Source organism: Diadema antillarum, unplaced genomic scaffold, assembly GCF_040938485.1.
Source record: "Diadema antillarum isolate AM-2024a unplaced genomic scaffold, OU_Dant_1.0 seq00000931_RagTag, whole genome shotgun sequence".
Lineage (NCBI taxonomy): Eukaryota > Metazoa > Echinodermata > Echinoidea > Diadematoida > Diadematidae > Diadema > Diadema antillarum.
The window spans coordinates 766909-790840 of record NW_027271782.1 but is presented as its reverse complement, the minus strand read 5'-3'; the positions used below and the strand labels follow the sequence as shown (position 1 = coordinate 790840).

Below are 23932 nucleotides of genomic sequence, written 5' to 3'. Positions count from 1 at the left end.
ATGTGCTCCGTTATAACGAAATGCGAATTGCTTTCGAAAATATGTAGCGGAACAAGCATTTATAGCGTCTCTGCATGGGTGAACGCTTCACACCACTGTGTGTTCGCTCCTTGTGTCACACACAGTTTCAGAGGGGAACTTGCGTTTATTATTGTAATACAGTTATCCCATCACATTTCACATAGCTTTGCAGTGTATGATGAGTATTCAGCAAACATAATATACGTGGTTCCTTGTTTTCGTTATATATTGTATTTGTTCGGTTATAACGAAAGAAAACTGCCGGTCCCGAGCATTTCGTTATAACGGGAGTGCACTGTATATGCAATACAACATTGCATCTTTTATATGTATGAGAATGCCAGTGCATGTATTTTGTGTGTTCATCTCTGAACTACTATCAATTATGCCCATTCTCCTACATTGTATGCTACAATGTAGTAAGTAATATAACATACTACAAGCACCAGAATAATAAAAGATGTAGTGGGGTTAAAAAATGTGCAAAAGTAGGTAAGCAGTTGTTTGTACATAAATTCAAAGAGTATAAATGTGTTTGGTTGACGATTTTTGCCCATGTCTGTATTCTGAGTCAGAATTGTAAAGAAAGAGAATTGTTGGATAAATCATTCCATACAGTTTAAAGAAAAAAGAGGACAAAAAAGAATTGGGCCTGAGACATTTGTTTATAGCCATATTTATTTCCTTTTTTTAATTTATTCCAAGTTTAGTCCAGCAAGCACTGAGTGAAGAGATGGACTGCATTAACAGTACTATGACCTGTCTCTCGCGGGAGGAAGGTACAATGTATATCTCCCGTGGTGAAGACTTGTTCAAAATTGAGCACTCCAAAAAGCCGTTGAAAATAACATGTGGCAAAAATTTAGTCCAAAGGTGGCTGTCAGTTTTCAGTGGACAGGAGACCAGTCTTATTCAGTACTTGACATATAAACAATAATACACTTTTTTTTTTTCGAAGAAGAAGAAGAAACCTCTAGATTTTGCTTGCTAATTGATTTCATTCTACAGTGCATTTTGATAGAAAGCCAACTTTCAAAATGGTGACAAATCATCCTTTCAAGCTCTTTTCTTTCGTTTGCTTGGTCTCTTTGCCCGAAAAGAAAAAGTCACATCCAGGCTCGTGGACTTACCAACAACCTTGTCTCCTACTTGTCTGACTGGGTACACCTCCTCGACAATGTACTGGTTGATGCCAGTTCCTTGCTGGAGGTCCTTCAGATGAAGGGGTAGTACAAACTCCCAACTCATTGTGGTGGCGTGCAGATTCCGCTAGTACTCTGGTCTCTTCTTATGCTTTATTGGGTAAGAAAGTGGAGCGAGGTTGGGGGGGGGGGGGGGGAGGAGAGAAATCAAAACATTTGATTGAATCAAAATTCTCAGTTCAGACATCTGACAGAGAAATACAGTTATCACAGAATCTACTTCCATATGACACTTCTTGGGAGTGACAACAGAAAAAAAAAGAACGAAGAAAACAGTGATGAGAGAAACTCCTGGAAATGCCAATAATGCTTCAACTATTAAAGGAAACCAAAACCCAAAGAGAAGTGTGGATTGAGTGAAAGCAGCAACATTAGTGTTGAACACATCAGTGAAAGATGGCTTTCTCATGTATAATAAACTCAAAACGGGGCGCAATACGCTGGAACATTCAAAGATGAATACAAATCAAGAGAAATTAGGGGGATACACAACAGCCTACAGGTAAATAACCTGAGGAAACAGGAGTAAAAAAGAAAAAAGAAAAAAAAAGGAAAAAGAAAAAAGAAAATCACGTCTGGTGAGCCCCCGCCTGGATCCGCCACTGATCAATGCTGATCTCATCTTCGACCGAAAGATCGGTCTGTATCTGGTCGTCAGGGATATGTTCCATGGAGACTGCGTCTGGCTTCACAGAATCCCCTCCTATACAGACCGAAAACTATCCTACTGGCCCCTGTATTGATGCTCTGCCAGCGGTCATGCACAGATCAAACGTTACCACAAACCCAATTTCATATATAGCTTTTTTACATTCAAACAAGTTTGACATGACATGACACATTATGCAGTCAATATTTGGGGTAACTTTCTCACATTGTGCAATCGAAATACAGCTCGACCTCGATTATCCGGCCTCCTTTTATCCGGAAATCTCTATTATCCGGACGCGTTCATGCAATGAAGGACTTTTTTTTTAATCCAAAAATTGAGAAAACAGTGCCTTTAACATCTTTTCATGGATCTATTTCACTAACCTCATAAGATATGCATGATAGGTTTCTCAATATCTAATGAGGTAAAACATGTATGATTTTCATATAGATATACTTTATTTTTGTGAAGAAGGGACTACAATTTTGCGCAGGCTAGCATAGATTACACCACCGTTGCGGAGTACGTTATGCCTGCCTAGCTGCCAGTGCACTGGGACGGCAGCTTACATTAACATTGTCTCCAATATTCGGCCAATTCGCTTATCCGGATGAGCGCATGTCTCGACATGGCCGGATAATCGAGGTTCGCAACATCGCCGTTCGCTAGCTGTGAAGTAGTGTGACTTTTAATGTGAGCAGTGTGAGTGAAAGTCGCCATTTAAAACACGTACATCGTAAGTGATTGGCTAACGGATTCATATGTTGAAGAGCTGTTGCGACTGTATCGACGGGCTGGTCCTGGTAGTCATGGTAGTTTTGAAGACACTTTGACTTGTGTCTTTTTCCATGAAAATTTCACCCAAATCTTGGATAAGTTTATTTCAAACACTAGTGGTGAGTGCAATGCATTCTAGAAATGTTGATTTTGCTATACATCTAGACCTACAACTTACAAGTTTGAATTTGCCGATCTAGGGCTGTGAATTGAATTAACGTTAGGGCCCTAACGCTAGACGCAATCGAGAAGGGTGAGGTACGGCCTCACCCAATTCTCCATAGAGACAGTGGTTAAGAGCATCAATACAGCGAGGTATGGGATCATGAGACAACCTTTCTGTCTGTCTCCGGAGGAGAGCAATAACGACTCAACGTAAAAAAAAAAAAAAAAAATGGAAGAATCCTCCGGACAGACAGACTTCTAGTTCTAGCGTTAACGGCAGTAACACACTACTCAATCTCATCTGAGCCTGGGATATACAAATCTGCGGTATTTTCTGCCTTGAGTGATATGAAGTGAAACTGAGGGATATTTTCTAAGATACGTCAATTCAGGTATTTCATCAAAAAAGAGGTCGATGAGTAGTAGTAGGTCCAACTTAGGCAACTATGTAACGTCGTTAGCATCGCATCGGGTTGACCGAAAGATCGGTCTGTATCTGTCCGTCGGGGAATGTTCCGCGGAGACTGCGTCTGGCTTCACGGATCCCCTCCGTATACAGACCGAAGTCAATGATTGCGGCTCCTGTGTGGAGCAGTCGCGCACAGATCAAACGTTACGATAAACCAAATTTCAGACAGCTTTTTTACATTCAAACAAGTATGACATGACATGACACATTATGCAGCAATATTTGGGATAAATTTCTCACATTGTGCAATCGAAATACTCACATAACCTCGGTTATAATGCAGAAATTTTATCGATATCGCAACATCGCCGTTCGCGAGCAGTAAGTCGCCATTTTGAATCTGTAACAATTGCTAAGCCAATCACATGCGAGGTACTTGTTTTAGTAAAACAAATACGTAGAAACTACCTCGCATGTGATTGGCTAATAGATTCATAGTGTATGTTTCTGCAGTTTGAATGTGACGACGCGACAGGCTGTGTTTTACGTTGAAAATTCTCCTAAAATGTTGGATTATTCATTAATCTGGTGAGTGTAACGTATTCTTAAAAAAATAATTTCACCATACAAGCTTAAATTTGCCGACCTAGGGCCGTGAATTAGACGCAATCGAGAAGGGTGAGGTACCTCACCCAATTTTCCATAGAGACAGTGGTTAAGAACATCCACACAGCAATGGGTACTGCAACCTTCCGTCTGTCTACGGAGGACAGCGTTAATGGCAAAATATAAAAGAGTCCTCCGGACAGACGGATCTTTCTGTCTACGCATCGGGATGGTTGCACGTACCGCCTGGCGATGGCTGGCCGGGGAGCGCAGCGCAGCGCAGGTAGGTCGTCTCACCTTCTTGTTCCCATACGTTGGTTGCACACAACGCAACGGCCGGTAGCGCGCTTTGTGTGCACGGTATGACGTGAGCTGAGCGATCCGACGAAAAATAAATTGGCAATAATATATCGTTACAGTTTTACACACTGTCAGTAATTCTCCGATTCAGTCATGTTTCAATACAAACTCAGTTACAACAGAATGATATCATATTGGATCTTTACAAGGAACAAACTCACCATATGAACCCTGCATGTAAGATGTGTACACACGCTTGTAATTTGTTGACGTCTTCGAAATACCGCCGATCGGAAAGTGTCGCTAATTGACCAATCATAAACGCGCAATCGTCAGTCGCGTTATGGTAGCCGCAAATACCGCATAGAAATAGAAGGCATGACGTTTTCCCTGAACATGGCCAAGGATATTTTTTACATGTCATTCACGCAATTCATTTCATTTCGTTTCATTTCATTTCATTAGTTTTAGTTGAGCTAGGGGATTCAGATTTTAACTTTGAGGGAGATTATCAAGAAACTACATATGAAATATTAAAGAGCATACAATTCTAACAGGCATATCAAATTAAAAGTTTATTTCATGAAAATTGGATTTGAAATGAGATATCCAAAAACAAAATAAGACAAAGTTTTATAAGGATTTCTTTGTTTTTGGATATCTCTGCCATTAAAAAAAAAATCATCAAATAAAATCTGAATTTCTCTTCAAATTGTATGCTCTTTATCGTTTCATAATGAGGTTTCTTATTACAATGTACAGTATCTCACAATATGTTGGAAACCTGAAACCCCTTTGATCTTATTCATAACTAATCCATCCCTTTAAGGGTACCAGTAATATCATTCCCCCCTCCTCCTGAAAGAGGTTCTGTAAATCGCAAGTGCTCTTTCATTATGCTATCATAGAAAAATATGAAGATACGTTGAACTTTTTCTTTATATTTTCTTTGAATTTTGTTTGCCTGATTTGGTTCTTTTCACTAAAGCCCATTTGAACATGGTGTGGAGTTGTATCTTGAAGAAATGGCAAAACAGCTGTATCACCAGAACAAAAGAGACAGAAAGAAATATGTTGTCTTCAAGTCCAGTTTTTATTGTCAGGTTTTAGAAATATATTATGTTATTTGATCCACATATTGGCAGTAATAGTCACGATAGTAATGTCACAATAGAGGAATGCATTATGCCAATCCCTATTTGTTAGAATCTATTTATTTGGATTCTAATAAACAGCAATTGGCATATAATGCATTCCTCTATTGTGACATCACTATTGTATAAATAAATGAATATATATATATATATATATATATTTTTTTTTTTTTTTTTAAATATATATATATATATATATAAAAAAAAAAAAAATATATATATATATATATATATACATCATGGATGGTTAGCAAATAATCAACGTTGGTGAAGGTGATGTGACAAACTTTCACTTCCGAGGCAATCTGGATGTAGCTATCTTTCCGAAGCGCAGCTGAGGAAAGATAGCGTTCACATTCAGATCGCCGAGGAAGTGATACATGTACAGTAGCTTGTCTCATTGCCAGAAACTAAAAGTTGATTATTTGCTTTATATTCCACATCTAGGGTCCTAGATATTCCCATTTTATTCCTCATCTGAAACCGTTTCAGCTGTCTTTAGGTATATCCTCAGGGCTTAGGCTACATAGTTTACTTTAGACGTATGCGCGTAGATGACAAACCAACGAATTTGCTCCGCGCAACGCGGCACCGAAATAAAAGTGCGTGGCACTGTGAACTATCATTTTACCTACATGTAGTTAATGTGATAGTCCACAGTGCAACGCACTTTTATTTCGCACGTACTCATCTCGCGTTTGGACTGTATGGACTGAAGAGATCAGCGAAACAAAAGGGACTATCAACATACGGTGTAACAAACTTTTCTTCTCAGGTGATGTGATGGGCAAAACTATGCTTTATCATGTGATCAGCTCTTGACCAATCCTATAGCAAGATTCTTACTATGTGGAATATAATTACAATTAGCCCCATTGTACTACTTTGATAGGAAGTACAAATGTATAATCTATACAAATTCTGTAGAGCACATTTGAATGCAATCAGGGAACACTCATTCATACCATCACACACCACCTCACAGTTATAGAAAAAGGACATAATTTTTCAAAAACACTGCATATACACAACTAATTCAATCATAGCTTTGTTTATTTAGCACAAGAACATGTTTCAAGATTCTAAATGATGGTTCTACAGGCATTTCATGAGACTTTTCCAGTTCAATATACAGCAACATGAATGACAGGAATTAGAACCGATTTTGTTGCCATTGTTGAAGAGGTCAGTGTGGCATCTGATTACAGTCACGTTTTATTCAACAAGATATGATACAGTATTTGTCCCATTTGTAATGCACATTTTCAGACAAAACACGGTACACCGATGTACACGTACAGTCTTACAACCTTGTGCTCAAGTCACACACATGGTTGGGTTTACAGACAGGCATGTGGTACATACGAATGTATAGATATAAAAATACAAGAGGCAAAGAGAAAAGGTTATGTTGGTCACATGATCATGGAGAAATGCACACCAGCCTATACAGTGGTGTCTGCTAGTATCCACTACTACCCCTAAATACTAGTACTCCATCTTTAAAATATAGAAACCTCATGACTGTGCTATCTTCATGTGCATTTTATATGACTTCAGCTTACAATGTGACGTTTGCAAATTAGCAATGATATAAAAAAAAAAGAGTGGCCAATGTCGCACATACTACACAGGGACAAGCATCTTAACCCGTTGAGGATGGGCTGATTTTGCTACAACCAGATTTCCCATAGACACTTGCCTGAGTATACTCGGGACTCGTCCTCAACGGGTGAACATGAATTTGAACATACAGTCTTGATATTCATGCCCTTGTCCATTTGAAGGACTACATAACAAAAAACCGAAATAATCAATAATAGGAACAAAAATTTCATAAACACGTCTTTCATACACTACTGTAAAAGTGGAAATTTCCGCGGTGTTGAAATTTTCGCGCATTTCGCGCAGTCAGAAACTAGCGCAAAAATAAAAGCACACGAATATTTTTGCTTGCCATATGTTCCTGTAGTTGATGTCTTGATACCGCGGAATTAAAAACACGCGAAACTCTTCTTACCTCGCTGAGCGCGAAAAATTAGTCGCGCGAAAATATCCTTTTTTACAGTAATCATTCTGCTGCATCAAAATGATGTCATACCTGGGATTGTACAATAATGACAAGCAATGATAATTTTTTTTTTAAATATAATTGTATTATGTAAAATGTTAATACTCTAAGCAAATTAATAATTGTTTTTATAGTTTGTGAATTAGCTTCCAACTGTAAAATACAGTGTTACCTGAAGGATAGCCCTATGGATTCATGCCTTCCTTCACATCAGCTAGATAATATTGCTGCACTAAACATAACATAACATGGAGGTGGGGTCTTACAGAGTGCATGTTTTGTTTTGTTTTGTGTTTCATTTGCAAAGAACAAATGTTTGAAGGCCAACAATATTTTGACTCTTCTTTTCCCCAAGTACTGCTTGTAAGTCTAAAAGCTAGTGACATTCCTTGAAATCCACGGGAATGACTCTCAGAAAGATTGCTACACATTTTTGCACAGAAACAGTGATGTTGAATGCTGAAATCTAACTCCACTTTCTATGTCATTCAAACTAAAAGAAACCAATGTAATTTCAACCTCTGCACAGCTGTGTATGTACTTCCTCTTAAATCACTGCCAAAAGGTTCTGGATACATATGTTGTTTTCTAAATTCAAGTGAATTTTCATTTCAGAGAACGACTAGTTACTTCTTTACCCATTGAAGACTTGTCCCATGAATACAAATGTACTTGGGAGAAGTGTCTATGGGAAATGCGTTTTATGGCAAAATCAGCTCGTCCTCAACAGGTTACTGTGCGACACATGTACATGTAGCTCTCTGTGTTTCATATGCAACTCCGACAGAGGAAGTCATAAAGCGCTCAAGATTTCTCTGAGTACAGACAAGCCACTACGTAAAATCTGTACGCACTATTAAAATATACATGTACCATGCACTAAATACATGAAAGGATAGCCCGACACATCAGCTTGGGACTTTTTTTGTCCTCTGTTGTCTATCACTGGATACATGCATACATACCACATTGGTGTCTGAATAACAACAAAATAACAAACAAAATGATTTAACAAAAGGTGAATTTGGCACACCATTAATGATGCCATGTATATGAGCATGACATTTAATAAAGACACTGTTTAACATCCTGATGTCTAAATTAAAAAAAAAAAATTGTCAATCTCTGCTGATTGAGGGTACCATTGACCCTTGACCCCCACAGCACCCGACCTAAAAAACATTCCACAGCCCCAGCAAGACAACCATTTTCATCCCTTTCCCCCCCAAAAAAGAACTTCCTAATAAACCTAGTAGCATGGGGAGACCATGTAATGGGAAGGCTGGCCTCAATCAGATATATGCAGACATCCCTGTAATGAATGGTGTATAGCCTTATCACTGATCTCTATGCAAGTACACACACAGCCCGAGAATCTCAACTGGGGTCGAACATGTACGTAATTGATTATTCCATGCACATATTCGCTGACGTGCAATTCTATTCTACATTGTAGCAGGCTGGCACTGATCACTGTTTTCAAATGTACCACAGTGAGCAATTGAAAATTGATTCAATCAAAACCTGTCTCCCAACACTAACAGGTCTTTTAAACAAAAAACCCAAACGTAATATAAGAGAAACTGACAGCATGTAGGACCATGAAATTCAGACATTTTAAATTGGAAACATTGTTGAAACAACACCTTTACTGTCAATTCAAGTGTTCCCAGATGGTTAATCGAAAAAGAATTGCAGGTACCTGGTATGACTTTTGTGGGAACTGATTTCTGTGTACACGTACATAGAAAAGACAGATTTATCATCTTATGATACAAATGTATATACAATGAACAACAAAACTATACATAAACAGACCCATCTTGCATTTTTCTTCATAATGAGAAAAATGCATGTAACAGGGGCAAGTGAAAATGTCAGCTAGTTGGAGCAAAAGGGTAGCTATTCATATATGGTCACGCTCATTGTATCTGCACATTATGCTAGTACACTCACTGTGTGAAATCTTTTGCCGTTTTAGCAGAATTTTTGACTAAGGTGATTGACCATTTACTTAACTGAAAACTGAGTTAAGCAACTATTATCAATATAAAAAATGAAGAGGAATTATCTGCTCTTTGAAGTAATACAATAAATTGAGAAATTTAGTTTTGTATCTAATATACCCAACTAACATCCAATTATAAAATGAACCTTATTTTCTTCCTGGTCATGTGTTATATGCAATATGGGGCTCGACACCAACCTCATTCTCTGGTGGCCTGGATTATAAATGACTATCCATTTGAAATCTTAAGTGCCCAATTCCGCCATCAAAAACAGCCTTTTTGGAAATTTGGTAGCCCTACATCAATTTTTAGGAGGCCCAGGCCACCATGCCACTGCTAATGTTGAGCCCTGAATCTTATCGATGTCTGTACAACTATTCCCACTTTCAAGCTAAAGACCCAATATAATGAATATTTACAACCTTCACAGTATAAAACTAGAAATGTCGCTTTGGCGACTGGTATGCCTCCGCCATAATGCATGATTTTCCCAATAGGTCTAGATAGTACATGTGGACAATGTGTGATTACATTTTCACAAAATTGGCAAAATATTGAAATAACAAATTTGTCACAAATGTGTTGAATGTTCACCTTCCTTGACCTAGGTTTAATTGGATGAATAGGATAGCATGTATCTAGGGATTTAATGACTTTAACTTGACTTTGACCCATTCATACATTTAGGCATTGAGTAATTTTCAAGGTACAGGTGTGGAGAATTGGTGTGAATTTCTGAATTGAATAGTAAATTGTTACCATTTTCATCTGGCCCTTGACCCTAAAATTCATAAGATAATCACTTTCAGGTAGAACATGCATAATATGTACTAAGTTTCAAGATAACTTGAGCCACTTCCGAGATATGGAGGAAAAAGTTAGTTCAGCACTTTCACTTGATCTTTGACCTTTTGACCTTTGAGGCAAAAAAAGAAGAAAAAAAAAAACTTTCCAGAGAATTTCTATTAGGTTACACATGCATACACCAAGTGTAAAAAAAAAAATAACCCTGCTGGCATTGCATAAATATGAGGGAAATAGTAAAATTTTGAAGTGTTGTACTTGACCTTTGACCCCTGACCTTTGACCCCATGAACCCTACATTCTCTAGATAATCAATTCCAGTCAGTACATGTATATACTATGTTCCATGAAGATACCTTGAACAATTTTCCAAGGCACGGAGAAAAAAAAGAAGTTTTTATATTTTTACTTGACCTTTTGACCTTTGACCTTTGACCTCATGACCCAAACTTTCACCAGAGAATCTTAATTGGGTAATACATGTATACACTAAGTTTCAAGAAAATATCTTGAGGCATTCAATAGATATGGTGGAAATAGTGAAATTTTATGTATTTGACCCTGACCTTTTGACCTTTGACCTTTGACCCAAACTTTCACCAGAGAATCTTAATTGGGTAATACATGTAAACACTAAGTTTCAAGAAAATATCTTCAGGCATTCAATAGATATGGTGGAAATAGTGAAATTTTATGTATTTGACCTTGACCTTTTGACCTTTGACCTTGAGCATGTGCACCCAAAAGTTGATAGGCACAACTTCACCCCCTAATACACACACATGCCAAGTTTCATTAGGATACCTCAACAGGTTTTGATAGTTACCTTGTCCACAAAATTCATTACGGACGGACGGAAGGACGGACGGACGGACGGACGGAAGGACGGACGGACGGAAGGACGGACGGACGGACAACCCGAAAACATAATGCCTCCGGCACCACTTCGTGGCGGAGGCATAACAACAGCTTTCCTAATGGAGGAGCCCATATTTGTATGGAAGTCAATGAGAAAATGAGCTTGTTCGACAAGAGAGATTCAGTTTTACTCTAAATGACAGTTAATCAAATATCAAAAAAGAACAGGGAACAACAATCCTTGCTCACATCCTTACACATGGAAAACATGTCATTCATGTTCATAGGAAATAGTTACAATGCCACTTTAAAATTTGCATTTGTATGTACATATGCAAGGAGTGCACACATCAGCACGGTTTGCAGAAAATATCAACAACATCTCTCCCTTGCATGATTTTGTATCTTGTCCCTGCTCTGCTGCAGAAGTCCCCAAAGTAATTCCGCAAAAGATATTCACAAAGTATAAGACTGAAGTTGAATATATAAGAATAGATTTGTGGAATATCAGGGAGGATTTAATGTGTAACAGATTGCTATCACCTCCTCCCTGTTTTACTCCGAAGTTGTCGGAGCCTGTTTGCCCTTCGTTGGTTGGACGCTTGACTGCTTCCCGCGGTGCCGATGGAGAAACCTCCCCCCGGTGCTCCGCTCGATCCTGCTGGACTGGGGGAAACCCCAAATGCTGTAGGGGTGGCGGTGCCTGCACCGGGAGTGGCTGCCGGAGAACCAAAACCAAACTGGCCAGAAGCCCCTCCTGTAGAAAGCCATATATGACAAGATACGTTGGTAAGTGCATCGTTTCACACGCATATCTCAAATTTGTGACCGCCCAGCTCAAAACCACAAAAAGTCACAGATTAGGATTCTGTGTAATTGACCAAAACATGACAATTTGGCTGATCCACCTCAAATTTTTAAAGTTTGTCCTACCTGAGAGGGCAATCTTTTCTTCAGCTTCTGTCAAAATTTGGTGGCTTAAAACAAAACAAAAATCAAGATATGAGCAAATTTTCCTGTACTGTATTTCTTTTCATTGATACTTGTGCACAGCATGCATGAATGACCCTTATCGTCGAATCCACTTTCCTCGATTTATGATTGTTCTAGCAGTCATAAAACAATGCTTTTTCAACAGAGTCCAGGAGTATAAATTTGGCAATGTCCTGATATGATACTCAGCAGATCGATTCAATAATAAAAAACTGCACAGTGTCAGAAGCTCATATAGATACAAACATTAGCTAGTCAAGACACTTTATCTTCATTTCTTAGTCTGTGACTGTTGCTGCTGGTCCTGTGGTTGGTCCTGCAGCTGCTTGCTTACAAGTATTCATTGCTTCATTAGTGGTCACATTTAAGTATAAACTTTGATTAGATTAAACTTGTAGACTGCCAAGTGTACACCCTCAGGAGTACTTGGAAAGGGAATTCATAGACCAGATTCTATCATTCAGCATTCTTTTGTCATTCTTGCACATTCTTTGTCCAAATGTCAGGTGCATCTTGAAATCCTACAATTCTTTAAACAGCTTGAGTGCACAGCAGACTGACATCATCTACAAATGTACAATGTGTTTTCTCTTTCACATCGAAAGAGGGTCTAGCTCAACATGCTCATCTTTGTTATCTCTTGGCTGTCCTTCCCACTGTGTGAACAAGACCAAATCACTTACCCGAGGCTCCTGAGAAGAAGTTTTGCTGGCTGTTGGCCCCTGCTGGTTGGCTTGGTGTCTGGCCAAACTGAAAGGCAGAGCTGCTGGGCGCTGCTGGAGATCCTGTGACAGAATCAGATCAGGCAAAAGTGGATACTGTTTATCTATGAGTAAATGGCAAAATCTTTTCAGAGTTTACTATGTTCAGGGAAAATGAAATAACAGGTGCCAAAGTATTATACATGAGCTGTCATGGCTGATTGCTTGAGAGCTCACAGACAAGACTGTGGAGGCATGTTTTAATAACTGATTGCATGAAGAAGGAGACACCATACAACACTGTAATGCATAGGTGTTTGTGGGAAATTATATTTTGTTGCTATCTGAAATGATTTCCCATTCTTTTAAGTTGACGCTAGGCTGGATAGGCCTCAATTAAGCTTGAAGCATGGTTCGAGGCTGTCTCAGTCTTGGATATCCTGAATGAAGGGATGACCCGAACAGTTTGAATGCCTGAGTGAGCCAGTCTCTACTTTGTATGTATTGTTGACTGTACATAGATCACACTTACAGTGAATGGTCATCATGAATTAGCTTACATAAATCCATACAAGCAGGATTACTGATGTGTAAGGTCTGGCTCTACGACTACAGAAGTATGATGCACTGGATGGTGGTAAACTCACCAAAGTTAAAAGAAGGTTGGGGTGGTTTGGTTCCACTAAAGTTGAAGCCTCCTGAAAGAGGGGGCTGACTTGGTTGCTGGGGTGCCGCGGCTGGTTGGGTTGACCCAAACTGAAACGTGGGCACAGCTGCTGCTGGTTTGCTCGGCTGACTCGCTCCACTGCCAAAAGGGGTCACCGTAGCTATGGGGTTGCCAAATGCTGGCTTTGTGGTGCTGGTGCCACCAAACATACTTCCCGGGGTGCCGGGGGTTCCACTGGAGATAGATCCCCCGCCAAATGGAGGTCCCTGTTGGGTGGTTGGGGCACCAAAGACACTGGTTGTTCCACCTGTAGAAGCTGGATTGCTACTACCAAACAATGAGTTCTGTTGACTGGAAGTCCCACCAAATATACTGCCTGTGCTTGCAGCATTACTCTCTGTTGCCTTGGCTTGGGTAGAAGCAATGGGAGTAGCTCCAAATACACTAGCAGTAGAAGACACCCCTGCTTTGCCAACTCCAAATGATGGAGGATTTTGGAGATTAGTACCAAATGCACTGCTCGACTGGTTTACAGTGGATGTGCTTGTTGGTGCAGCATTAGATCCCCCAAAACTAAACGTGCCAGGAATGGCAGAGGAGGTTGATGTTGCCGCTGGTGTAAATGTGAAACCCCCAGCTTTGGTTTGGCTTGACTGATTAGCAGGAGTACCAGATGGCTTCCCAAATATGGGGGTGAATGAAGAGCCTGGTGCAGATGGTGCAGATGTACTAGCACTAGGCATAGAGAACATTGGCTTATTGCTTGATGCTATAGTAGTAGCAGTTGATGCTGTTGATTGGAATGACGCTGTTGATGTACCCATTCCCAGGCCTTGAGCAGGGGTATTCCCAAACTGAATTCCTCGAGACGGTGTTGATGCAGCACTACTTGAAGACTGTCCGAATTGAAATACTCCAGTTGCCTGAGGAGCAGCTTTGGTTGCTGAAGTCTGGACATTCCCTGCCTGAGATGTTGCAGCATTGCTCGGAGCACCAAAGATCGGTTTGAATTGAGGTTTTGAAGTGGAGGTTGTAGCTGTGAATGCAAAGTTAGAAGTGGTTGCAGCAGATGAGCTAGTGTTGGCAGCTGCTTGGTTGCCAAGACCAAATGCTGTGCTGGGAGGAACTGCAGATGTGGAGGTGGCAACTGTCGTGGCAAGTCCTTGAACTTGGAATCCAAGGCTAAGTGGTGTCTTGGCATTGCTGTCAGTATTGGTATTACCAGCCACTGCAGACTGTCCACCAGGTGGCACGGATGCATTTCCAGGGGTCACACCAAGTACACTTCCAGGACTACTAGTTGTTGCCTTCCCAATTCCCTGAAAACTGAACGATGCAGGTGCCTGTGAGGTGGTAGGAGCACCTGCAATGGATGCGGTGGGAATTTGGAAGCCATTTGTCTTCTCCTTTGGTTGGGTGGTGGTCCCTGGAACTGTTGCAGAGGCACTTGCAGAAATGGTGAACTGGGTGGCTTTGCCACTCCCAAGAGACTTCTCTGAGCTGGTGGCTGACAGCTTCTCCCTGTCCGATGCTGATAAGAGAGGATTGGTGCTCGTTGTCTTCGCTAGGGAGCTAAGGGCTGACAGAACTGAAGCTCCTGTTGTGGCGATGGTCGGAGGTGCTGAGACACTGGCTGCTGTACTTTTTGCGGTGGCTGCAGCGGTGGCTGCAGCTGTGGCAAGGCCGAGTGAGAATGTTGGCGGAGTTGCTGAGGGTGTGGACAGTGCTCCTATTGTTGTGGAAGTCAACAGTGAAGGAGTAGCTGTAGGAGTAGGCGCAGAAATACCTGCATGAATATTGGAGAGCAGACATCAGTTGTATGTCAGATGGAAATTATTATTCTTATCTTTTGTAGAGAATCCATGGAAAGATTACAATTGTGGGCTATAGGTAGAAGAAACACATCACACTATTTGGCATCACAGTGTGTTTTCAATGGCAGGGGGAATTTCTAAGTACTGTATACATGGTTCAATTTGTAAATTTTGCAAGTCAACCAGTTTTGCCAAATAACAACTCATGAAAATATTGCCTCCCATAGCACAAATGCAGTGCATATTTAATCTAAGGTGGGAAATGGCTATTTCTTTCTTGAAAAGCTATAAGCCTTCTTTCTCATTCCATCAATGTGATTCTAAATTACAAATTCAATCACTCAAGAAATTGTCTAATGAGTCCCAATTTGCAAAATATTGCAATTCTTGCAAACAAACAAACATGGTATTATACAAGAAGGTGTTTCCAGTGAAGCATGGTGAAGTGCTGAGATAAAAGACTGCTTGCAAAATTTCATGAGACAGAGATTGTCCTTTTGTCCCTGCTAGGTCTATGCCTTTCGTCACGTTGTAACGGAAGTCTTCAGAAACGGAGTTTGTACTAATGGCCTTCTGGGGCAGCATACCTTGAGAAGCTGGCGTTTCCGGCTCCTCTATGAGCATCTCCTTGAGGTAGTTGAAGCGCCGCCTAGCGTGGGCCCTGTCCTCATCCTTATCAGCTGCCGTATATTCCCCTGGAGTGTCCACTCTCTGTGCAACAACAAAAATTAAAGGGATGGTACTGTAAAAGTGGAAATTTTCGCGGTGTTGAAATTTTCGCGCATTTCGCGCAACCAGAAACTAGCGCGAAAATAAAAGCACGCGAATATTTTTGCTTGCCATACGTTCCTGTGCGTGATGTCTTGATTCCGCGGAATTAAAAACACGCGAAACTCTTCTGACCAGGCCTAGCGCGAAAAATTAGTCGCGCGAAAATATCCACTTTTACAGTATAGTATTGGTGGGGATGAGAATTGAGCTTTTAACTTTTGTTGCGAGATGTCAAGAAACCACTTATGAAATGTTACGTAGCATACCATTCTAACAGGAATTCAAAGCTTACTTCATGATAATCACTTTTGAAATGGCCAAGATATCCAAAGACAAAGCAAAACAAACCAGTTCTAATAAAAACTGGGTCCCACCTTGTATTAATATCACTTTGTTTTGCATATCTCAGCCATTTCAAAACCAATTTTCATCAGATAAATGTTGAATTCTTCTTGGAATTACATGTTTTCTCATATTTCATAGGAGGTTTTTCATTCTCTCACCCAAAAAAGTTAGAAATCTGAAGCCAGGTGTCAACCAAAGCTATACTATCCCTTTAATAACAATGAGTTCAAAAGTTTCTTTTGTTTTCACACTTCTTGTGCTCTCAACTACCCATTATTTTTTCTATATAACACATTTGCCATAATGTATCACAACTATGTGTTTTTGTGTTTCATTTTTGTCTTTTTTCTTGTCTCTTGGGCTCTGGCCCCTGTTAACCTAGGGTGAGATGGTTGGGGGGGGGGATAGTAAAAAGAAAACCCAAGATTCCCTTTGATATTTTGGAATCCTTGACAATTTACTTTGTATAAATTCTACACAGCTGATGTCAACAAGAAGCTGGAAATGTGATAAAGGATACATTTGATGTTCACCATCACATGTGCCAAAATGAGCTTTCCAGATAACTCAAGTGATCCCGATAGGTGACTTCCTCTTTCAAACTATTGCAATAAACACAATAAATCTGTTGAAATCCCCCCCCCCCCCCCCCCCCGAGAGTTCTGAATAGATAATGAAAAGAAATGGAAAGGTATTCTATTGAGCAACTTACCTGTACGCGGGAAACCTTTTTTGGAGTAAACAGCATCTTTCTCTTTGGCGTTGTACCTTTGGCAGCGTCAGCCTCGGATGAGGGAGCTGATTTCCTCTCCAGGAGCAAGCCTTTGCTCCCTGACCGGACCGGTATCTGTGCTGAGAACACGCCTGCCTTGTCTGGTCCTCTCTCATCAGACTGGGCGGGGCTCTGAGCGCTCGAAACTTGCCTGGGCTGTTGGGACAGGGCTCGTTTCTTAATGGGCGAGACACCATCCTCCTCTTCCACTTCCACAGACTCGCTTCTTCTCTTCAGCATCCCCTGCAATATCAACATCAGTAAAAGATGAAAAGCCATTGCTATTTTTTTTTTCTTTGACAGATCTTTTCAGTCAAATGAAATATTAAAATATATAAATAAGAAAAGATTATACTACTGAGAAATTCATGTGGAGTTACGTCATCAGGATCCCCCTCTAATAATCAGGGCCAAAAGTACTTGATTGATTAAACAAAGTTTAAATAATAGTATTAGTGGTCAGTGCTTAAATAGGGTGGGGTTGGGAGACAAGGTTGTTGTTTTTTTTCAGATTTAACAAAATGTCATTCTTTTTATGAATTTTCTCTCAACTTGTTACAAAGACATATCAATGCGAATACTAGTCATGATGACTTTTAGAGGTGTTAGAGGAGGTCGGTCAAGCTTGATTTTAAAAAAAAAAAGCAATTTAGTGAAATTAATAAAAGCAATTTAGTGAAATTTTCTTCACATTCTCTTTAATATTATTGGATTATTGTGACACCACAAATGAATCCAGAGTTAAATCCCAGAGAGGGCATAACATGACACTATAAAGCAAATTAAAAAATTTGGAACAAATTGTCAATCAAATCTTCCTTAACCTGTTGAAAATGAGTTCAGAGTATACTCGGCAGGTGTCTATGGGAAATGTGTGTTGTAGCAACATCAGTCCGTCTCAACGGGTCAAGTTGTCTCTGAATCTTTCACTGATCTTCAGCATTCAATCAATCCACATATATTTGGGGGATTTTTTACTATCACACGTAGCTTAAAACTGATTCACTATGTAAAGTCAGTCAGCACCCCCCCCCCCCAAAAAAAAAAAAAAATTAAATACATACATGCACACATGCATATTTATATGTTTGAGATATGAATGTCATTGCTATTCTTCAAAAATTTGACCATAGAGAAAAGATAATGTGTGACTGTTTGCAGAGTCACAAAATCCTGGCACAAAAGATATCAATTCTGACATACAATGTAAACTAGGGCTGTAAACATTTTCATATCAAAATCACTGAGAATCTGAAGACCAATCAGGAAGACACTTGCGTGTTGCATGTAGCTTAGTAAGCCAAAATACACATAATACCCAAATCAGGGAGGCTCTTGTATTCTCTTGTTAAGCCCCAGTAAAACAGACATCCCGGATCACCCCGGATCTGATCCGGGGTGATCCAGGGAGGGATCCCTGTTGACGCCTTGGACATCCTTTGACATCCGTGTATGTCCGTGTAGATCCAGGGACATCCGGGAGGCCAACACGGCAATTTTAGGAGGTCAAAAACATCCGGCGTCATCCGGAGATTGCTGTGTTGGCAGAGCAATCTGGGATGGTCCGTGTGGCTGCCGTGTAGCTGCCATGTTGATGTAGATGATGTGTTTGTGCGTGTAGACGCCGTGCTCTTCCGGCCTTATCCGTGTAGCTGACGTGTTGATACCGTGTGTACAGTCACATCAACGCTTGTCGACACTCCATCGAGGTCGAAACTAACCAAGATCTCCCCGGATCCGGATCACCATGTAGATCCTTGAGGATCCCTGTTTATATGTGGAATGTGACTGGGGCCTTAGGACATGAAGAGAAATTTCAGTCTTCAGGAAGACTTGACAGCGACTCAAACTTACCTCTGTTCTCTTGGTTGAGCTGACAGAGCTTTCAATTGCATTTCGTGGAGTAGGGGAGAGAATTCCACATTTCTGCGCAGCTTTCGATGCAGATCTCACGGGATTATGATCCAAGTCCATGTCAATATCATTCCAAGGAGATTTTTCTTCGGCAGACGGCCCATTCAATTTCCTAGAAAAGCGATGAAAACATATAAATAAATCTCTTTAAAAATGTGTCCTTTTTTTCCCCCTGTCTTGGTGCCAAGAGGACTATGCAACTTTGTACAGTATGACTCGGTCCACTTGACAACCTTGTCCAAATATAGCATTAAACCATTCAAACCGATAGTCTAAGCAGTAGTCTATGGCCCCGTTCGAGCGCTCAAAAGCTAACCAAAGCAAACTGATCCAATGCCTACGGTTCCATACTGTGCAAGGTTAGGAGCGTATGAGTGCTCTGTGGAGAAAGTGTACCTCATAAGTTAATTTTCAGAGGAGGTCACACATTTTGTAGGAACAGAATCATTCATCTGGCACTTTTAGATGTCCCAAACGAAGGAATGAACTCTTTGCATGATGATGTATGTGTGTTATGTGCATTCTTCTCATGCCACCTTCTGGTACGGTTAATATGGTACGCTTTTGGAGCACATTGGGAAGTGGTCCACTTTTGGCTCGCTAAAGTACACTTTAGGAACACTATAGGAATGCTCAAGCGCTCCTCTGATGCAGGTACGGTACTTTAACACTAAAAAGACGGGGGGGGGGGGGGGGGGGGGTGGGCTGATTGAGTCCCCCCTCGACGTTTTTCATGATAAATCCGTAACGTAAAAATCCCGGGCCGCAACGTTTCATGACTTTTTTCTTTCAGGTCTTGCACAACTTTTGAGACCAAATTCGATACTCCCAGGTATGCGGTTCCGAAGTTAAGCAATATTTTTTAAGTGCACGTCAGACCCAAAATTGCTCCAAAAAATGTGATTTCGTGTACAAATCCAATGCACATTCTGCTTCTAGCCAAAATTCATAAATGAATCATCTTATCTTTACTTTTACAGATTAAAATCAATTAATTTCATGTTGTTATTGATCAGAACAGTGTCGCCGATGATTGCCATAAAAAAGACGAAAATGAAGTACATAAGAAATTTTAAAAACAATAAAATACATAAGAAAAAAATTTCGATACCGCAAGTTTTTTTTATGTACATTCAATAAGAATCCTACAAAGAGTACCTAGACCAAAAGTTGGCAGTTTTGGACCTTGATTTACAGATTTACAGCCAATTTGTTTAATTTCATGCATAAATTAATTTATCAAAAATAAATCTGAATAATTGCGGAATAATTACCTATTCAGTTTTGTAGATTACCTTGTGGGTGACGTGCGTGCCAATTTTCCTCGCGATCACGCGGTCAACGGCCAAGATCTTGGGGGGGGGGGAGGGCTGAATGAGCCCATACCTCCCACCACCCCACCACCCCAACCCCCCCCGTCTTGCTAGGCATCAAAATAGCCCAGTCTTTTTAGGAGTGCTCGAATGCACCTTAGCCTACAATGGTAGAGTTGGCAAGTCTGAGACAGACCTAATAAGAAAATGAGGGTGCTCTGACTCACCTTCTCTTTGATTCATTCCTGATGTTGGACGAGGCTATGGATGTGGGTCCATCTGCATTGACCTCCTGGACTGGACGCTTCTGTCTACTCCTAATAGCCATCAGAACTTTGTCTGTGCAGCTGGATTTCTGCTTCTCGCCTTCAGCTGCTAGCTTCCTAAACCTGGAGGTTAGAAAAGGAAAGTGGGTGATTTCAAGTTTGGTGCTAGTGCTGGCAGTGGTGTACTCTCTACAACAGCTGTCTTAATTGGAGATCCTACACCAACGATCAGATTAACAAATGTGATAGCTGCTGATCATAATCATCGATAATCATAAACCTGCTGACACCAACTGACTTAAAGTTCAGGATTAGTGCTGGTGTTAGTGTAATAAACAAATATGAATGAAATCTTTCACTAATTTACTCTCATGAGCCCAAAGTACACTATACACTGTATACCACTCAACTTTTTTTAAACCTCAAAAGGATCACTATGTATAACTTCATCGACAATAAACAGGTGAAGTATTCCCTTTCAAATAATTGTAAGCTGCAAACAAAATTGGACAATGCGATAATCAATGTCACAAAACAAATGAGATTTTTTCCCTTCCCTTACATCGTTAATTCCTCTCTATACACATTAGGCATTTCTCCATAACCCTTCTTACCTTTCTCCTACCCGACCCTTCAGCTCCTTTACCTCCCTGTTCCATAGTACTGATCTAATCCCAACCTTGTTCCCTAGCCCATGCACAAGTTCCCTAACCCACAAGTACAAATGTTCAAGTTATACACACAAATACACAGTTAAAAAACCTTGACACTAGTCATGTCTCAGAGGCATGCGAACATTGATACCAGAGCGGGCTGAAAATTGTTTCAGGAAATGGCTTTTCAAAGTATTACATCACAGAAATGAACATGAAAAAATGAGGATGTTTTCTGAATCTCAGGCATACATGTAGATGAGGGACATAGGGACAGCATAATGTACACTAAGATGATGTACGATCATGATAATTACAATTCTTCTTTTTTTAATCTGAAATTCTTGTATGCATCCACTACAAATGATTCCAGTTCATGGACAATAAGTTAGTACCTTCATCAATTCTGTAATGAATCCTCATAATTATTTAATGTTTTATCTCATGCAGAAATGCTTGTTTCTGCATGATTCGACACTCACAGGGGACTTGCCGGTCTGTTTGGGAGTGGGCTGGCAATCTTGACCATGACTGGGTTTTGGACCCGCGGCAAACCTTTCCTCTGCCGCGGACTGGTAAGATTGTTGCCCCCAAGCCAGCTGACCGACGGGAAGACGCCGGGGGAGGTCACTAGGTCCGGCTGGTGAGTTGGGTAGTGCATGCTGGGATGCAGCAGGGAATCCTGGCCAGAGTTGAATCGCATCATTGTGGGACTGGGCTCCTGGTCTGGGCTGGTGGCGGTACACATTGACAAAGAAAGAATAATGTACAATGTAGGTACAGTAGATCCACTTTACAACTTCATGACAGTAAGAAGCACTTTGTACAAAGAGAGGACTAGTGTCTATACAACCTAGGTCTACAATTTTGTAGATCTAGTCCAATACATTGTGCCATCATCAAATCAAGAGTAAATTTACATCAACATTCTTCAATCTTAAAAGATGGTTATTGCAAATTATGTTGGTTTTTGTTTTGGTAATATGCCTATTTCAACTACTCAGTACTAGCCAGGTTTTCATGATAATTTCAAGTCTTTATATGAAATATATTTACGTTTGCTAGGGAAACCATCCATCTTCTCTTCAATACTGTGAACCGTGTCTTTGATTACTCAGCTACAAATCTTGTGCTGTCTTTAGCACTTGGCAATACTGTCAACTGATTAAAAAGTTAACACAGAAAACAGTGTGAAATAAGTTTGTCAGACATATTTAGGTACAACTTAACTAAAAATGTGCTTTTAGTTATATCATTAAACTTACAAAACGTAGAGCAGAGGTCTAGAAAAAATTGCATTGTGTCACAAATTCACAACACTTGACCAGTGTTTTGTTATTTGTTCTTTAATGTCATGGCAGAGAGTAATTTAATAGCCCCAATGCTACTATCTGTGAGAATGTTTAACAGTACTTAGTAGGTAGAGCTGTATATACGTAAATGCAGCTCTATGGTTTTAACACTAACAATTAACATTTCAACACTTCCAAAATGTCAATCCCTGTGATGATCACAATCACTGTCAAACAAAATACAATTCATAAGTAATAAAAGTAACACTGGTTAGAGTCTAAACAAGTTATTAGTTAATTTACCTGTTGTTAACTGACTTATTTGGTGGGAAAATAGGCGACAGTGGTAATTTTGAAAAAGACAGTTTTTCATCAAATCTGTATCCTGTAGAAAAATTTGCCCCTTCTCGCCAACTTCGATTCATCATATTTGGGGCAGGACTTCTCGCAGTCGTATGCAGATGCTGAATTGTGGAAGGAGGTGATGACGGAGGTATCCTCTTTTGTTGCCGGTGTGGAATGGCGAGATTTCTGTGACCAAGCAAACTATCGTTTTCATGAATATTTCCGAATCGTCTTTGTAAGCCAGGTCTGACGAAGATTCTAATATTTTCCTTTCCACGATCTATCATACTTTGCGATGCTCCCGTTTCTCTTGGTCTCTGGGCCCGAGGCTGAGGAGAGCGAAGACTAATGCTGCTGAAATCGTCTGCAGACTCGCCGTTTGCATTACCCGTCTCTTCCGGCACAAGCTGCCGAAACTTTCGGGTGGCAGTCGCTGCGGCCAGCTGCACGTGGGCGACTGCCCGCGAGACACTGGCCGGATCATGAATATACTGATACAAGACGAAGCATCCCACCGCTGCGATAAGAAGAAGGGTCACGGAAAATGGCAAGAGAGATAAAATGACTATGGTAGATAGGGAAATTATTACAACCATTTCCACAACGCTGCAGCATACCAAGTTTGAATTCTTTCCTTTTTCCGCTGTTCTGGAAAGTGCTAACTCGTAGATCATCTGCTTGTGTACACACATGCGCAGTACCAAATTTGTGCAAGAACTGTAATGATAACAAATCGTGTGCTTCTGCTCGACTTTTGTATTTTTACACTGTACATGTATTACGATTTTTTGTTTCTTTTAGACGTACCATGGACCTAGTGTGTCCATGGACGTACCGACACAAGTTACAAATTGTTTTTTTCCCCATTAACAAGCAAACTGTTTCTTCTTCTATCATGGGCCTCAATAATGACCCGAATACTTAGTACATCTCATCTCGGTGTAAGTGTATCTTATCACTGGAAGTGCAGCCTCAATGAGACTCTCATGGATGTGCAGGGGGGAGGGGGGGGGGGGTTCCTAAGTGCAGCAGTACCAGATTATTTTCATCAAATCGCA

The 23932-nt window shown here is 40.4% G+C and overlaps 3 protein-coding genes across 3 annotated transcripts in view; 1 reads left to right on the top strand and 2 right to left on the bottom strand.

Moving 5' to 3' along the window:
• LOC139741453 (condensin complex subunit 1-like) overlaps nt 1-4410 on the bottom strand; it is a 38285-nt gene extending 33875 nt beyond the window's left edge. Inside the window, exons 1-2 of the mRNA XM_071652035.1 lie at nt 4354-4410; nt 1152-1314 (exon numbers count right to left, since the gene is read on the bottom strand). Coding sequence (XP_071508136.1) covers nt 1152-1269 — 118 coding nt within the window. The 5' untranslated portion in view covers nt 1270-1314; nt 4354-4410. The remainder of the gene's footprint in view (nt 1-1151; nt 1315-4353) is intronic.
• A 7157-nt stretch (nt 4411-11567) lies between these two features.
• LOC139741480 (uncharacterized) lies at nt 11568-23509 on the bottom strand. The gene is made up of 9 exons (XM_071652064.1): nt 22833-23509; nt 21720-21968; nt 20546-20707; nt 18946-19117; nt 17032-17334; nt 15791-15914; nt 13370-15175; nt 12705-12806; nt 11568-11785 (listed from the first exon to the last, which is right to left on the bottom strand). The coding sequence occupies exons 1-9, from the start codon at nt 23468-23470 to the stop codon at nt 11568-11570; spliced, it is 3774 nt and encodes a 1257-aa protein (XP_071508165.1). The 5' UTR covers nt 23471-23509.
• Nucleotides 11695-23932, top strand: part of LOC139741450 (tubulin beta-4B chain-like) — a 30509-nt gene continuing 18271 nt past the window's right edge. Inside the window, exon 1 of the mRNA XM_071652031.1 lies at nt 11695-11817. The gene's annotated coding sequence lies outside the window, so the exon portion shown is untranslated. The remainder of the gene's footprint in view (nt 11818-23932) is intronic.

What these genes read in the sequence shown, in the direction of transcription:
- LOC139741480 (XM_071652064.1), bottom strand. Translation starts at nt 23,470, where the DNA reads ATGGTTGTAATAATTTCCCTATCTACCATAGTCATTTTATCTCTCTTG. An exon ending in AATAAGTCAGTTAACAACAG is followed by an intron (nt 21,969 to 22,832) that starts GTAAATTAACTA and finishes TACCGCCACCAG; the next exon opens with CCCAGACCAGGAGCCCAGTC. An exon ending in GGAAACGCCAGCTTCTCAAG is followed by an intron (nt 15,176 to 15,790) that starts GTATGCTGCCCC and finishes ATATTCATGCAG; the next exon opens with GTATTTCTGCGCCTACTCCT.